The sequence below is a fragment of the Lutjanus erythropterus genome, chromosome 21 (genome assembly GCF_056507025.1).
Source record: "Lutjanus erythropterus isolate fLutEry1 chromosome 21, fLutEry1.hap2, whole genome shotgun sequence".
In the NCBI taxonomy this organism is placed as follows: domain Eukaryota; kingdom Metazoa; phylum Chordata; class Actinopteri; order Lutjaniformes; family Lutjanidae; genus Lutjanus; species Lutjanus erythropterus.
The window spans coordinates 21,152,788-21,171,510 of NC_139337.1; the positions used below are offsets into that span (position 1 = coordinate 21,152,788).

The following is an 18,723-nucleotide window of genomic DNA, read 5'->3' on the forward strand; positions in this document are numbered from 1 at the left end:
CTCTAGGCTTTGATATTGTTGGAAACATTTGGGATAACAAGTACAAAACTCAACAAAATAACATGTCTGGTATTTGTAGAGATTTTTATGCAGTAATGTTACATATTAGGGCTTTAATTATGGAAATGCTGTTTCAAATTCTCTGCATTTTTGACTTAAATCACAAAATTTCAAAAACTCCTGATTATTTTTTTTCTTATGCCAATTCTCCAAGTTAAACTGAAAATATAGAAATTCTTCATCCTATCATTTTCCTCTTATACCTGGCCTGAATACTCTTCTGTAGAAAAGTGACAGAAGAAGAGTATGCTCAAAACAGTCAGTTATAAAAAACAAATCCTCAACTGGAATATGCTGTTGATGTACTCTATTCTCCCATGATGCAATGCTCAAAGGAAATAAAGGAGCTTTAATAAAGTATTAAACTTTTGGAAAAATATTTTTACTGCCTCGTTGTTAAGTTTCATTGGCAGTGGCATTCTGAAGTCACTGTTGGAAATCTTATAGGGTGAGAAAGTTATTTTTTTTTGTGTAGGTAAAAAAAAAAAAAAAGGTATGCTGACTTCTTGTTCACTAACTGCAGAAACAGTACACTATAACGTTAGTATAAAGAATATACTGTTTACAGTACATATGTAGTATAGAACTGGAACATGTCATGTTATTATGTTTATCAACAGTGTACCTGTTTGCGAGCAGAACGGCTGCCCAGTGTGTCCAGAGTGTGAGCAGCCTGTAGAGTCAGCAGGCGGGTCTGTTCTATCATCAGACGACACTCTGCAATCCAGTGAGCGACAACTTCCTACACACACAGCACAGATAACACAGAGAGGAGAGCACATTTACTCAGGCTGTGTTTAAAAATCTGTCCACTAGGTGTCAACAGTTTGAAATAATATAAAACTCACAAAACAGAAAGCCTTTATTCTCACTGTAAGGAATACTATACACTCTTACTGATACTCCTTTATAAATACACATGCTATACTGAATACCACACCATGTCTATTTGTTTGTTAGTTTTTCTGTTTTTATTAGATTAAAAAAGGTCAAACAAACAAACAAATACAATGTCATTTGCACTAGAATAGGTGAATAATTGCACGTGCATGAATGTAATTACTGCTCAAGAGTAAATCTAATTATTGCACTCAAAGATGGTCACATTGCACATGAGGGGTCGTTCATGCTTGCTGGGGTTTTGTGTGCTTATGGTCCAGGAAGAGGGAAAGAGCTTAACGCATGCTTTACTTACATGTTGATACAGTTTCTTTCCAAACGTGCGTCTGGTGGCGGCCCGCTGGCAGAGAAGCTCCAGGGCCAACTCTGCCAGACCAACAGCCCTCATACAGTGGTGGAGCCTGCCCGGCCCCAGACGACCCTGAGCAATTTCAAATCCCCGTCCTTCTCCTGGAGACAAACACACCGTGGGATAGAACCAGGTAACATAACAAAAAGAGATAACATGAATCCTCCCAGGAGCAAGATTATATCTTTGGCCCAGTAACCTGTTACACATTAAAGCAGTATAACTTGATTGTTCATGGGAATGATAGGGAATAACAGATTTTTATGCCTTTATAGGTGTAGCGTGCTTCTTAGGAAGACCTAATTTGCAATAAATGGAAATGGAAACACACAGTAATACAGTCTCTTACCCAGAATAATGTTGGATGCAGGGACACGCACGTTTTCAAAGTGCACTTCAAAATGGCCTCCATGGATCGCATCTGAGCACAGAAACAAGGGGAAATAGTTTCATTTGGTCAGGAAAGCTCATTTGTCACGTCTGCATGCAAAAGGAAATTAGTATTGTGGGAAAACTGGAAAATATCAACAGCAGATGAAGGTGTAATGACAGACGATCTTACCATCCTGTCCAAACACTGTGAGCGGTCTGATGAGCTTTACACCTGGAGTGTCCATGGGGACGAGGATCATGCTGTGCTGGCCATGCCTAAGAGACAAGTTCAAAAGCTTTAAAGGAATAATTCCTTTTACTTTGACCACAATTTTTCAGGTTGCTTTGATCAAACTGCTAACTGGAGTCTCTGTTAAAAGTCACAAACAGTTTACATTTGTCTCCTCTATGAAACGTTCAATCATGAATTAGATAACTCATTATTTTGAGATACCAACTCAATATTTAGAAATAGTATCCCAATAATATTATTAGTATATAAAAATAAAATTATCCTTTTATTTGATTGCTGCCTCAGCATTCGGTCTTCGTTCCCTTAAAAGTTGCTAAATTTTATTTTAGCTAAAATTAATAATTTATTCATTACTTTCTAGCCATCTTCCAGATTAAAATTACTGTAGCTATGTTCAGTTTAATCTATTCAAAATCAAAATATGACTTTAATGCTGCAAGGAAACATTTGTAGATTACATAAATAACCAGTAAAGTATGTGTGTTCTTTCAGTTATGCTGTTGTGCTGTGGGTGTTTTGGTGCCACCAACAAAATCTTGACAAAGTTTTCATGCTCCTCACTAAATCGGCCGTTGCTGCTGCTGCCCTGATTTATTTGACTCCTTAGAAAACACTGTTGGGTGTGTGCTTTGTTACACCGCTGACAAAACAAGGAGAAAGTGCATTACATATCATGGGTGTGGTTTTTTCTACAGTTCTTTTTACTGAACATATTAAATGCTTGTTACTGATGAACATGGGATCAGAAGATTTTTGCCAGTTACATGTCAGGATTGTGACAAGATTTAATTTACGGCAGGTGTCAACAAGAGTAACAGTTTTCTGCCATGTGATTCAAACCTCTAGGCAGAAAGGCTAGGCAGGAGCGTTAGAATGACAAGTGCATGCTGGGACGTACACCCTGTCCCTCTGACTTAACCAAAGTCCATATCTATTATTATGGTGACACAGAGGAAGGTTAACAGGGGAAAAACTGCCTCTAAAGTAAAGTGGAAAGGTACTCTAAAAAGCAAAGAATCATAAAAATATAGAGGAGTGACTTTATTGGAAGAACTGGAATATTGCTAAGAGAATCCTGGAATAATAAAACGTGGTTAAAACGTGACATCAGAGGCCTAAACTCTTGCACAGATACAGAAAAAGTTTTTTTTTCCACTCACCAGAGGAGGCCAGTATTCGTCACCACATAACTATCGACACACTACTGACCTGCTGCTGACGTCCTCAGAGACGCTCCTGCACATCACAATGGCCACTTTGCACTGGGGACTGCCAGCGCCTGTGGGGAAAACAGTCAGACAGGCTGTGGTTCAGTTGAAATCATGTTTTGTCGCCATGTGTTGGTGTGACAAACAAACAACGAGACAAGCAATTTTTCAGTCTGAGAGCGTCCTTAACCATTCCATAACCCGAGTTCTGCTCAAAACAATGTGTCACCGATTGGGAAGTGCCAAACATGGATGGAGCCAGTGACAGATTTATGACATAAAAACAGCCAGCTGAGAGTCACAGGTTGATTTACATTTCCTCAGTTGGATTCTTTCACATTAAAGGGTTAGTTCAGGTTAGATGACGTAGTCTTGTATGAAGCGCTTATGCTGGTTGATGCACGCCCAGTTTGGAGAAGCAGAGAAAAGTACCAGCAAGAAGCTAAGCAATGTACTGCTGTGGATGGGGTGAACGACAAAAGGTATTTTAGCCACCTAAAAGAGGGTTCACCTAAAAAGATCTCAATCAGTTTAAATGTAAGATATATTTAGAAGATTTTCACTGCTTTACTTTGCCATCAGGCCGCCTTTTCTGATCGCAAACCGCTGTTATACAACCAAATACTGCTTTCTCTAAATCAACCAAACTCCATAGGCGAAAGAGTAATTTTACCTTGCAGGACACGGGAGTTGCTGGACTACTGCTGCCTCAAGCATTCAGTTAGTGTGTATTATTGTGTGACTGTGGCCTTTTTAAAAGGATAGTTTGGATTCACCAAAGTCACAGAATAACACAAACAAACTTACAGATCGAAGCAGTGGTAGACCAGCAAGTTTGGTTTATATAACCACGGTTTTGGTTAGAAAATGCTGTCTGACCGCAGAGTAAAGAGGTCAAAACACCGCTTAGATTTAACTCTTAAGTGGCTAAAATATGTGTTGTTGCTGACCCTGCCCACAGCAATACACTGCTTAGCTTCCGTGCTGGTGCTCCTCTCTGCTTCTCCAAACTGGGGACATGCCGAGTGCCATCTGCTGTAGGTGACACACCGACTATGGATAAATAGATCATACAACCCTGCTTCAAAATATCTGAACTAACCCTCCAACATTTAGTTTGTCATTGAGAAGATCTTATTTGCTGGGGAGAAAACTGAAGATTTACTTGTGTCTTTGCTGGAACAGATGCTTCCTTTACAGCTGTGAAAACATAAACACTGTACAAAACACCACTAGAGGGCAACATCATATAGATACACTTTTTTTTTTTTTTTTTTTTTTTTTTTTTTTTTTACAAGATATCACACAATCTAGATTCAGTAGAAATGAAGTGATGATTTGAAATGTCTGGTAGCTGAAGGGCACAGAGTGATAATGACCATATGCAGAATACTTTGGAAATTCCCTGGCTGGGAGTCCACTACAGTCTCCATGAGGCCGTGGATCCCTAAGGCACAGACAGAGTGACCAATGGTCTGCCTTCCTGTTTATATCTCTGTCTAAGTGGCAAAACTGTCCCCTAAGGACAGGACATATGGACGCCAGACAGCAACAGAAAGGACATCAATAGTCTCAGTATGAGAATCACAGCATGAGTTCATCTCAATGCTTAAACAACCTGACAGATGTTTAGTGTTCAAACTCTTCCTGTCAGTGCAGAAATCAAAACAAACAAAACAAAACACTAAAAATTTACCTCCAGCTCCACCCAAACACCTCGTCTAGGAGAGCCCGTTTGGCTCGGGGGCAGGTTGGGTTTTCCTGTGAATCCTTACATAAGTCCATGGTATAAGGTTAGCCCTGCTGTCATGCGACAGTCATGCCTCTACATGTCCAATCAGCAATGGAATGAAAATAAACCATCCCTGCCCAGTAATGTGTCTTCCTGGGAATGTGACATCCAAACATTTTTTTGGTTGTTGATTTGAAAAAAAAAAAAAAAACCACACACACACACAACACAAAAAACAAAACATTTTTTCCTTGCAAAAAAAAAAAATGTCTGACTTAAAAGAAATTTATGGAAGCATGCACTTATTTGTGTGTTGCTTGTTTTTATTCCAAAATCCTGAGGCTTTGCTTACTTTCACTGAACTGATTTATGTACAGATGCACGTAAAAAAAGAGAAAATGTGAACTGTTCTTGAGGAAGTTCAAACAAGGAAACACTATTCATAAGGAAAAAAAAACACGAAACCAAAAGACTAAAGTACCATTCATAAATTTCAAGTTATAAGCCTCCAAAAAAGGGAATGGTTTATTCCGCTGAATTTTGACTAATGTGACGACAAACAAACCAATAATGGCTGCATTCCAGCAAACCACAACGAACAATGCGCCTTGAGAATGGAACAAAGTTAATCCATATTGGAAGTTATTTTATATCCTCCTCTTTTATCCGCTCTGTTCTTGCTCAGACGCACACAAAGAGCAACCACCGAGGCACTCCCTGCCTATGTGACATCAGGGGTGAGAGATTAAGTTGACTATTTGTCTCAGACTGAAAAACAGCTTGTCTTTGCATGCTGCACTCCGTGGAAAACAGTACAAACAGACTGTAAGCTCCTAAGGAATTTTCATGTATACCCTTATCCTTCAAAATAACACGCTCTGAAAGTGACACGCATGAAAGGGCACGTGCATGGAGAGCGACGTAGTGAGGAGAGGTGCTCTGAGTGTGTCAGCAGCAGTGGAGGGAGTTGGGGCGGGCTGAGGAGGCATAGGGAACAGTCACGTCAGCGCTGTGGTGCACACAACTCCTCTCCTCAGGACACACACGTACTGTTGGTGTGTGTGTTTGAAAAAAAGGATTCTTATCAGCTTTGAAAATCCAAAAAAGGAACAGACACAAGGTAAGGGAATCTTTTCAGCAACAGCTTCTACTTATCTCAATATTTTGATACTTTTTCCATCAACTAACAAACAAGCAAAACTATCACAAGAAGAATGTTAAGAATCTTGGAATGTGTTTTTCTTTTATATTCTTTACTAAGTTATGTGCTGACAGAGCTGTGTTGTATAAGGAGTATCTTTTGGACCTCATCTTGAGCATGTTATGCTATTTTATATGTTTTTATTATTAATTTGAAGTTAATAAGCATTTTACATTTACTTATAACACCATGATCTATACTGAAAGGTACTGTGTTGTATTTTTCAGATAGTCAAAGGTTCACCTTACAATCAAAGTCCTTCACAGCTTAGTTTTATGACATTATCATAACCATAGTGAGGTATTGATAACAAGATAACAGCCTGCTGTGTTCGGTTTGCCTGTTTGTGTTGGCCTGCGTTATTTTTTGCTTTTTGTAAACACTTTCTCATATGACTAATGTTTATCTTTATTATTTTACTGTTGTTATGATGAGTACTGTTAGGTGACGTTCACACTTCATGTCTGTGCTGTGCTAGTTCTGATTTATTGTTCAGATCATTTTTTAGATTAATGATTACTATTCACCGCTACATTTAATGATCAGAGGTAGAATGAGTAGGATTTGTCAGTCATTGTTTGTAAGCACACCAGATATATAATTGATTGCTGAGTCTCGTTCCCAGGATGTCAAATATCCATGTTTAGTATTGGTAAAGCGTCCCAAGCACAGAAAAACAATGAGAAATACTTGCAGAGGACAGGTTTGCTGCAGACACAGACACCAGCAAACACTTTGAATGTGTCAGAAGTGATGATTGAAAGGGATTATGTTATATATTACTCAAGACTTTTTTTTCCCCCAGAAAATGTGCATATCATGCCTTTTACTATTAAAGGTAGAATCAGTGGGATTTGTCATCTGCTGTTTGTAAATGCACTACAGTGACAATTGATTGTTGAGTCTCATTCTTATGGTGTCAAATGCCAACTTTTTGGTTTGGTTAAGTGTCCCAAGCACAGGAAAATAATGAGAAAGGGATTTTGTTTATATGAGTCTACGCAATGCCTTTTGGGAAAATAATGCACAATTTGCCTTAAGATCATATATCCACATTTTTCTTTCTCCATTTAGCTTGTAAAGACCAAATAATCAAAATGGCAATTAAAAACATGGCCATGTTTGTTACTCTGTTGGCCACTGTGTTACTCTTACATATGAAGCACGGCTGTTGACAGCACTGGAATATTTGACATATTTCCTTTCCAACGAACATCTGTTTCAGTAAATCCTGCTCCTCCCATATGGGAGGTAATGAGTCATTATATAACAAACCTGGAGACTTTATCAAATTACTCCTGTCATCAGCAAGTGTTATTTGCCAAAGATGATCCCGAGGTGCAAAATATTCAGATCCTCAGCCAGGACTTGTGTCATCCATCTATCACATAATGTGTTTTTGCTGCTGGATTTGACAGTCTCCTGAACTCAACTCATTAGTGAACTGAATAAAATACGAAAGTCATATGATAGTAAATTAATAATATGTGAACTTCTGACCGAGTTTGATCATGATGTTCCTTAGAGATTGTTAGATATATTTTCAAGCAACAAGGACTATCTGTGTTTGATCAGAGCCATCATGCACACCCACATGCACAGAGTACTGTATTGACTAGTCCTCAGGGGACACGAAAAGCTACATCTGGAGCGAACAACTGGGGAGTGTGGATGAAAGTCACTTCAATCAGATTGTTCTGTTGAACTAGGACATACCATACACAGTAAAAACAACATCCTGAATTTGAATCTGGTAAGAGACCTCAGTTGTGCTCATCCTCATCTCTCCCTCCACATATTTCCTGTCACTGTTGACTGTCTCCTGGAGGCAAATTGACATTAATCAAAAAAAAAGAAAAAAAAAGAAAAGAAACTGCACACATGGATGAACATGTTCATAGATCAGATAACAACCTGCCAACACACTTTCCTACATAATGCATAGATGTTATCAGTTTGCAGTATAGCCTATACAGTTACATTTTTGGGAAAAGATGACAGATTTATGATGAATCCTGATCTGTTTCCTTATCGTATGCTACCAAATGCTGCAACTCTTAGGTCTGTAGATCACTTAGCATCCAGCAGAATACAAACTAACTCAATTCAAAAGGTAATTAGTCTTTTGCCTGCTTGCTTTCTCCCACGGTGGTGTTCTCAAGGGTTGTTCAAACCCACACAGTTCAGACAGACAAAGCTTAAGCTATTAGGGAAACCATGCATGAGACATTCCTTTGATGCAGAATACAGAAAGAACTTCCTTTCCTGTTTTCCTGCTGCTTGTGTTCTTGTTAATAACACAAATCACACATTTATGTAATGAATTATACAGCCTGTATATCACACTGAGCAATCAAAAAGAGCCAAGTGTTTTTTGACTTTTCCAAAAACATAAATAAATGCTTCCCTAAATTGTGTTTTGTTTTTTTGTCACTGCAGCAAAAAATGGCAGATTACGATCACCACGATGATGAGGACTCCAGCTTAAATTACACTTACGATGACTATTATGAGCACATGGTTTGTGACAAGGAGGCGGTGCGCTATTTTGGCAGTGTCTTCCTCCCGGTCATCTACACCTTGGCTCTGGTGGTGGGTCTGGCTGGGAATGCCCTGGTAGTGGTGGTCTACACATCAAAGTTGCGACTGCGAACCCTGACGGACGTGTGCATCCTTAACCTCGCCATTTCAGACCTGCTGCTTCTCTTCACCCTGCCTTTCTGGGCCGCTGACGCCGTCCACGGCTGGAAGTTGGGTTCGGCAGCCTGCAAGATCACCTCCTTCCTCTACAGCACCAACTTCAGCTGCGGCATGCTGCTGCTGGCGTGCATCAGTGTGGATCGCTACCGGGCTGTGGCCCACAATCCAACAGGCAGGACTGGTTCATGTGCCCGGGTGAAGAGACAGTGGCTCCTGGTGTGTGTGGTGTTGTGGGCTGTAGCCATTTTTCTTGGTCTGCCTGAACTCATCTTCTCCACAGTGAAGGACTCCCACCTGAGGACGGCGTGTACAGCCATCTATCCGCACAGCATGGCCCGGCCTGCGAAGGCTGCCCTGGAGCTGCTGGAGGTGACCCTCAGATTCGTGCTGCCCTTTCTGGTTATGGTGGTGTGCTACAGCTGCATAGGACGGGCACTGAGCCAGGCAGCGGGGGTGCGGAGAGACAGGAAGTGGCGTGCCCTGCGTGTCCTCCTGGCTGTGGTGGCCGTGTTCCTGCTCACCCAGCTGCCCTACAATGTGGTCAAGCTGTGCCGAGCGATGGACATCATCTACATCCTCGTGACCGACTGTGACGTCAGCAAGGGCATGGATCATGCTCTTCAGGTGACAGAGGCCCTGGCACTGACCCATGCCTGCATTAACCCTATCCTCTATGCCTTCATTGGGTCCTCCTTCAGAGGACATGTCCTCAAAGCTGCTAAGCACCTTGGGCAGCGGCTTGGGAGACACCCGAGACATGTCAATGAGGAGCCGGCAGTGGAGATTGCACTCAGCACGCGCACTCAAACGCAATCCCTGTCTGGATCAGAAGACCAAGACACCAGCACCTTCACTATTTAAGACTCAAAAAATGTATCTCTTTCCCTGTGAGCAGGAGTGAAAGTAGACCGGTACGGTACGGTACTCCATACCACCAAAAGATTCAGTGCCAGGGCGCATTAGCAGGAAGAGGGGGCAGCAGTTGACTGCAAAAACCTACATACAACCACCTGTCAAAATCAGCTTTTCAACAAGAAAATGCATCTGATACTGTTAGGTTAACACAACATAACAGTTAGTTTTCTTATACAGGGTTTCTGTATGTTTCAAACGATAATTAAATTTAAGAGTTTTATTAAAGAAGGTTTGTGAAAGTTTTATGAGTTGTAGGAGTTAACATTGTAGAGTGGGTCCATGCTGGTTTTGTTTTGTAGTGAGACTGACGTAAATACAACTTAAACACTAAAGTAACATTAGCTTCATAATCAAATACATTTAGACCTGTCAAAATTGCATTTCAGACATTTTATTATTATTATTTATTTTTTGATTTTGGATTTTGCAAGAGTGTTTTTAAGACATGCGGAAATCCTGTTAAAAATTGCTTCTAAATTGTTCCAGTGTGTGTTCTTAATCTGCGCTGGAGGGGAAACCCGCTGCCTTTCCAAAACAGTTTGGTTACTGCCGCAGCTGACTGTCTGATATCGAGGCTATGGGTTTTTGACAGGCAGTTGCTTTTTGCAAAAATCTTCCAAGTGGAATCACAAAATACATTGTGATTTTTGTGGATGATGTCACTTCCATGGGTTGTCCTTCTTTAGGTTTTTCTTTACAAAAGTCTTGCAGTGACTGGCTACAAGCAAAAGCATATAAAAATGTAAACTACCTATTAGAGGGAGTGATCATTTTTTGCTTGGAATACTGTATTTTGCTTTCAATTCTTTGCTTAGGAGTGTAGAGTATGATGTGCAGGCCAGGACATCTCTGCATCATGACAGTATATAATTTAAAATGGAATTTTGACTCGATTTTAACGCGGTTTTGACAAAATTTCAATTAATTGTTCAGCTCTAGTACCATTTAAATAAATCATTTGCTATTCGTGATGTTCTTTTTCCACCATACAGATGTTAAAAAATTGGATGCGCATGTTCAGGGATGCCTGAAGTTGGGGGCAGGAGGAGAAAGATATGAAGCGATGATGGTTGGAGTAGCAGTAGTACCGGCAAGAACTTCAATCTACTTTCAACACTGCATGTTAGCACCTATATAAAGTCATATTTCAATGTATGTATATATTTTCATTATCATACAAGATATATGGTATAATTTTACTATCACACAAGACAGACATCAATAACCCTAAATATTAATTCTTAGTGCAACAAATATATATGTACAGTGAGTTTATATGCACTACCTAGTATTTAGTATTAGTAAGTATTTTGTAAAAAAAAATATGTATTTTTGTTAAATAAAGAAACAAAGCTCTTCAGTGTGATGCATCTACCAACATCTGTTGCAATTAAAAGCAGCTGAAAGTCAAGATGCTCTGAGTGCTTCTCTGTTTCCTCACAGTAAATCTAATTCAGCCTTACAGTCTGTTCTGCTGCCTTACATGATATCATCTGCATCACATTTTATTACATCCCGTGGCTTTGGGTTGGGATGACAGATGGCTTGATTGCACAGTGGGTGACCTATTGTGTGGAAAAACATTTGGCAGACTAAGACAGAACTGCAAACAGCAGGAAGGACCCTCTATAATGTCAAAGTGGGAGCCAGCAAAGTGCTGTGTTCCTTGGAGTAGCCTTAAACGTGACTGGCATTTTTATTCGCTCATCTTTTTTTTTATTTCAATAGCCTGAACTTGAAAGAGCAAAAATGTTTGCATGAGAGTGCAATCCATAGCTCTATTTAATGACTTAATATATTAGTGGTATATAAATACTCTCTCCAGGATACTAAACATGCAACATATAAAATAATGCTCAAGCTAACCCTAACTGCATTCACCACATACAACCCTGATTCCCAAAAAGTTGGGACACTGTGTAAAACATAAATGAAAGCAGACTGCAATGATTTGCAAATGCTTTTCAACCTATACTTGATTGAATGGAGCAAAAAGACAATATTTTTAATGTTCAAACCGATATATTTTTATTGATTTTTGAAAACATGCACTCATTCTGAATCAAACACCTGCAACAGGGACATGTTTACCACTGATAATCACCTTTTCTTTTAACACTGAGGACAATAACATATTGTAATGTTGTCATATTGTTTGCTTCAAAAACACATTGGAAAAAGACGTCTGGATGGCAGCATGTGTTGCTCCAAAAACCTGTATGTACCTTTCAGCCTTGATACTGTCACCTGTTACAAATTAACCTGTTTATCTTCTGAATGTTCCAAACAGGTGTTTTTTGAGCGTGGCGCAACTTGCTTTGTTCTTTTGTTGCCCCTGTCAAAACTTGTTTGGAACATGTTGCAGGTATAAAATTCAGAATTACAAATAACAATGAAGTTTATCAGTTTGAACATTAGTTGAACATTAGATAACTTGTCTATGTACTGTATTCAACTGAATATGGGTCAAAAGGGACTTGCAAAATATTGTGTTTTTACTTGCATTTTACACACTGTCACAACTTTTTTTGTAATCAGGATTGTACAAAACCTAGGCTCTGAGTGTTGAATGGCCACAGTCCAAGAGCTAATGGCGGTTTATTCAAGCCTGTTTACACTACTGCAGCAATGACAGAGAGGTAGGCTTTATCTGGCAAAACCTCACGTCCAGATCCACAACAGATAGTTCATAAAGGTCGTACACGTGTCACTGTTTACCATTCTTTCCATTTGCAGTACCTGTTAGTCATCCTCTCTCCACTGTAATGGCTTACAGCTTGCATGAGTGGGAGCTGGAGTCTATACAACACACAAACTAGGCATGTGACTCAAAAGACAAAAGTTTAGGCTACAGTTTCAGCTGTCTGTGAGAAGGGGAATGATTGGGTCGCCAACAAATGTAAGTCTTACATGTCACAAGATTAAACAGGTAAACAAGGAAGGTTTTATTTTCACTTATTTATGTATCACTAAGCTATTGTCAAACTCTGCCTTTACAGTCTGAATTCATTTGAAGTCACTGTAGTTTGAGCCAGTACATGAGGCTTTTCCTAAATAGCAAATGATCAAGTAATGGCAGCTATTAGGTCTCAACATCATTAAGGGGAAAGTTCAACCCATCTAGGTTGTTTTGGCATGATCAGCTGAGTTTTCAGCATACAGACAGACATACACACACACATACATACATACACACATACATACACACATACATACATAAATACACACACACATGCTCAGCGCAAGTTCAATCAGGAAGACCTTCTATTTCACTGCCTTCATTCATAACTTTCCTTTCCTCCAGCTCTCTCCTCCTATTCCCTCTAATCAGCTGTTTGTGGGCGTTCACCTTCGTCTTTACTATCCAATCAGATTTTGCCACGGTCGCGATAGCCAGTCAATTTGCTGCTGCCAAACTTTAAATCGCCTCTGTCTTTGCTCCATCAGTTGTCATTCAGTCAATCGCGCGACCCTCCTCCACCCCTCTCTCCTCCAGTCACTGGACCCAGTTAGCAGAAGATGTTCACCTCGATCCTCCCTGACGCCCTCTCCTCCAGCCTTCAGGTCCAGGCAGCAGGAGTCCAGAGCCACTTCACCTCACCAGTCTCTGCTTTGTACCTCATCATCACCACCACCACCAGTGTCTAGACCCCGGGGGGGTTCTCTTCACTACAGCTTCATCACCCCCATTTATATGTACATATTGTTTCACCTCATTGGGGTCTAACCACCAAAGACTGTTCATGTTTCATATATCATGCATGTGCCAATAAACCAATTCTCTTTTACTCTTAGTCTCTTCTGATTGAAATGAGCATACATACATATGAGCATACATTCATACATATGGCCAAACATATGACCATGCATACAAACATACATACATATGACCATACATACATACATACATACATACATACATTACCATATATACATATGACCATGCATACATACATACATATGACCATACAAACATACATACATACATACATACTTATTATCATACATACATACATATGACCATACATACATATGAGCATGCATACATTCATATGACCATACATACATATACACATACATACATACATATGGTCATACATATGACCATGCATACATACATACATACATACATATGAGCATACATGCATACATACATACATACATATGACCATGCATACATACATACATGTGACCATACATAAATACATAGATACATATGAGCATACATACATATGAGCATAAATACATACATGCATATGACCATACATACATACATACATACATACATACATACATATGAGAATACATACATACATATGACCATGCATACATACATATGAGCATACATACATACATATGACCATGCATACATACATATGAACATACATACATACATATGACCATACATACATACATACATACATATGACCATACATACATACATACATACATACATACATACATATGACCATAAATACATACATACATACATACATACATATATATGACCATACATACATACATACATACATACATACATATATATATAAATTCTTTTTATAATTCTTTTTAATTTAAAATTTAAAATTTAAAATGAATTGTGACTTCTTGATGTTATTGAATATTTTTGCATATGTTTATGAAATAAACAATGTTCAAATTGAAAAAGGAACGTTCTTTTTCACTTATGCACCATTATGGTACAATGTTGCCTACAGGCAACGAACCCCAAAAACTTCCAAAAATAAAAAGAAAAAGAAAATTTCTTCAGATTATGTTTATTTAGTCTATTTTGAGACATAAAAACACATTTCCCTCACTGGCATCATAATGTGTACCATAGAGGGATATGACCATACATACATACATATGACCATACATACATATGACCATGCGTACATACATACATACACATACATACATACATATGAGCATACATACATAGATACATATGACCATACATGCATACATACATACATACATACATACATATGAGCATACATACATACATACATATATATGAGCACAAATACATACATACATACATATGAGCATACATACATACATACATACATACATACATATGAGCATACATACATATGAGCATACATACATATGAGCATACATTCATACATATGGCCAAACATATGACCATTCATACAAACATACATACATATGACCATACATACATACATACATACATACATACATATGACCATATATACATATGACCATGCATACATACATACATATGACCATACATACATACATACATACATACATACATACTTATGACCATACATGCATACATATGACCATACATACATATGACCATGCATACATTCATATGACCATACATACATATACACATACATACATACATATGGTCATACATATGACCATGCATACATACATATGAGCATACATGCATACATACATACATACATATGACCATGCATACATACATACATGTGACCATACATACATACATACATACATACATACATACATACATACATATGAGCATACATACATATGAGCATATATACATACATACATATGACCATACATACATACATATGAGCATACATACATATGAGAATACATACGTACATATGACCATGCATACATACATATGAGCATACATACATAAATATGACCATGCATACATACATATGAGCATACATATATACATATGACCGTACATACATACATACATACATACATACATATATACATACATACATATATACATACATATATATATAAATTCTTTTTATAATTCTTTTTAATTTAAAATTTAAAATGAATTGTGACTTCTTGATGTTATTGAATATTTTTGCATATGTTTATGAAATAAACAATGTTCAAATTGGAAATGGAACATTCTTTTTCACTTATGCACCATTATGGTACAATGTTGCCTACAGGCAACGAACCCCAAAAACTTCCAAAAATAAAAATAAAAATAAAAATAAAAATTCTTCAGATTATGTTTATTTAGTCTATTTTGAGACATAAAAACACATTTCCCTCACTGGCATCATAATGTGTACCATAGAGGGATATGACCATACATACATACATACATACATACATATGAGCATACATACATACATATATACATACATACATACATACATACATACATATGAGCATACATACATACTTATGACCATACATGCATACATATGAGCATACATACATACATACATACATACATATGACCATACATACATATGACCATGCATACATTCATATGACCATACATACATACACACATACATACATACATATGGTCATACATATGACCATGCATACATACATACATACATACATAAGAGCATACATGCATACATACATACATACATACATACATATGAGCATGCATACATTCATACATGTGACCATACATACATACATACATACATACATACATATGAGCATACATACATATGAGCATATATACATACATACATTTGACCATACATACATACATACATACATACATACATACACATGAGAATACATACATACATATGACCATGCATACATACATATGAGCATACATACATACATATGACCATGCATACATACATATGACCATACATACATACATATGACCATACATACATACATATATATGAGCATACATACATACATATATATGACCATACATACATACATACATACATACATACATACATACATACATACATATATATATATATAAATTCTTTTTATAATTCTTTTTAATTTAAAATTTAAAATGAATTGTGACTTCTTGATGTTATTGAATATTTTTGCATATGTTTATGAAATAAACAATGTTCAAATTGGAAAAGGAACGTTCTTTTTCACTTATGCACCATTATGGTACAATGTTGCCTACAGGCAACGAACCCCAAAAACTTCCAAAAATAAAAATAAAAATAAAAATAAAATTTCTTCAGATTATGTTGATTTAGTCTATTTTGAGACATAAAAACACATTTCCCTCACTGGCATCATAATGTGTACCATAGAGGGATATGACCATACATACATACATACATACATACATATGACCATACATACATATGACCATGCATACATACATATGACCATACATACATACATACATACATACATACATACTTATGACCATACATACATACATACATACATACATACATATGACCATACATACATATGACCATGCATACATTCATATGACCATACATACATACACACATACATACAAACATATGGTCATACATATGACCATGCATACATACATACATACATACATATGAGCATACATGCATACATACATACATACATATGAGCATGCATACATTCATACATGTGACCATACATACATACATACATACATATGAGAATACATACATACATATGACCATGCATACATACATATGACCATACATACATACATATGACCATACATACATACATACATACATATGACCATACATACATACATACATACATACATACATACATACATACATATATATGACCATACATACATACATACATACATACATACATATATATATAAATTCTTTTTATAATTCTTTTTAATTTAAAATTTAAAATGAATTGTGACTTCTTGATGTTATTGAATATTTTTGCATATGTTTATGAAATAAACAATGTTCAAATTGGAAAAGGAACGTTCTTTTTCACTTATGCACCATTATGGTACAATGTTGCCTACAGGCAACGAACCCCAAAAACTTCCAAAAACAAAAATAAAAAGAAAATTTCTTCAGATGATGTTTATTTAGTCTATTTTGAGACATAAAAACACATTTCCCTCACTGGCATCATAATGTGTACCATAGAGGGATATGACCATACATACATACATATGACCATACATACATATGACCATGCGTACATACATACATACACATACATACATACATATGAGCATACATACATAGATACATATGACCATACATGCATACATACATACATACATACATATGAGCATACATACATACATACATACATACATATGAGCACAAATACATACATACATACATATGAGCATACATACATACATACATACATACATACATACATATGAGCATACATACATATGACCATACATACATATGACCATACATTCATACATATGGCCAAACATATGACCATTCATACAAACATACATACATATGACCATACACACATACATACATACATACATATGACCATATATACATATGACCATGCATACATACATACATATGACCATACATACATACATACATACTTATGACCATACATGCATACATATGACCATACATACATATGACCATGCATACATTCATATGACCATACATACATATACACATACATACATACATATGACCATGCATACATACATACATGTGACCATACATACATACATACATACATACATACATATGAGCATACATACATATGAGCATATATACATACATACATATGACCATACATACATACATATGAGCATACATACATATGAGAATACATACATACATATGACCATGCATACATACATATGAGCATACATACATAAATATGACCATGCATACATACATATGAGCATACATACATACATATGACCATACATACATACATACATATGACCATACATACATACATACATACATACATACATATATACATACATATATATGACCATACATACATACATACATACATACATACATATATATATAAATTCTTTTTATAATTCTTTTTAATTTAAAATTTAATATGAATTGTGACTTCCTGATGTTATTGAATATTTTTGCATATGTTTATGAAATAAACAATGTTCAAATTGGAAATGGAACATTCTTTTTCACTTATGCACCATTATGGTACAATGTTGCCTACAGGCAACGAACCCCAAAAACTTCCAAAAATAAAAATAAAAATAAAAATAAAAATTCTTCAGATTATGTTTATTTAGTCTATTTTGAGACGTAAAAACACATTTCCCTCACTGGCATCATAATGTGTACCATAGAGGGATAT

At 36.8% G+C, this 18,723-nt stretch overlaps 2 protein-coding genes across 2 annotated transcripts in view; one reads left to right on the top strand and one right to left on the bottom strand.

Annotated features, from left to right (window-relative positions):
* The window catches only part of acad11 (acyl-CoA dehydrogenase family, member 11), a 48,331-nt gene that overhangs the window by 844 nt on the left and 28,764 nt on the right, over positions 1–18,723 (bottom strand). The window contains exons 14-18 of the mRNA XM_084747650.1: positions 3,144–3,213; positions 1,872–1,957; positions 1,659–1,730; positions 1,256–1,410; positions 686–802 (exon numbers count right to left, since the gene is read on the bottom strand). Coding sequence (XP_084603776.1) covers positions 686–802; positions 1,256–1,410; positions 1,659–1,730; positions 1,872–1,957; positions 3,144–3,213 — 500 coding nt within the window. The remainder of the gene's footprint in view (positions 1–685; positions 803–1,255; positions 1,411–1,658; positions 1,731–1,871; positions 1,958–3,143; positions 3,214–18,723) is intronic.
* Positions 5,368–9,932, top strand: ackr4b (atypical chemokine receptor 4b). Its single transcript, XM_084747649.1, has 2 exons — positions 5,368–5,994; positions 8,515–9,932. The coding sequence occupies exon 2, from the start codon at positions 8,521–8,523 to the stop codon at positions 9,634–9,636; it is 1,116 nt and encodes a 371-aa protein (XP_084603775.1). The 5' UTR covers positions 5,368–5,994; positions 8,515–8,520; the 3' UTR covers positions 9,637–9,932.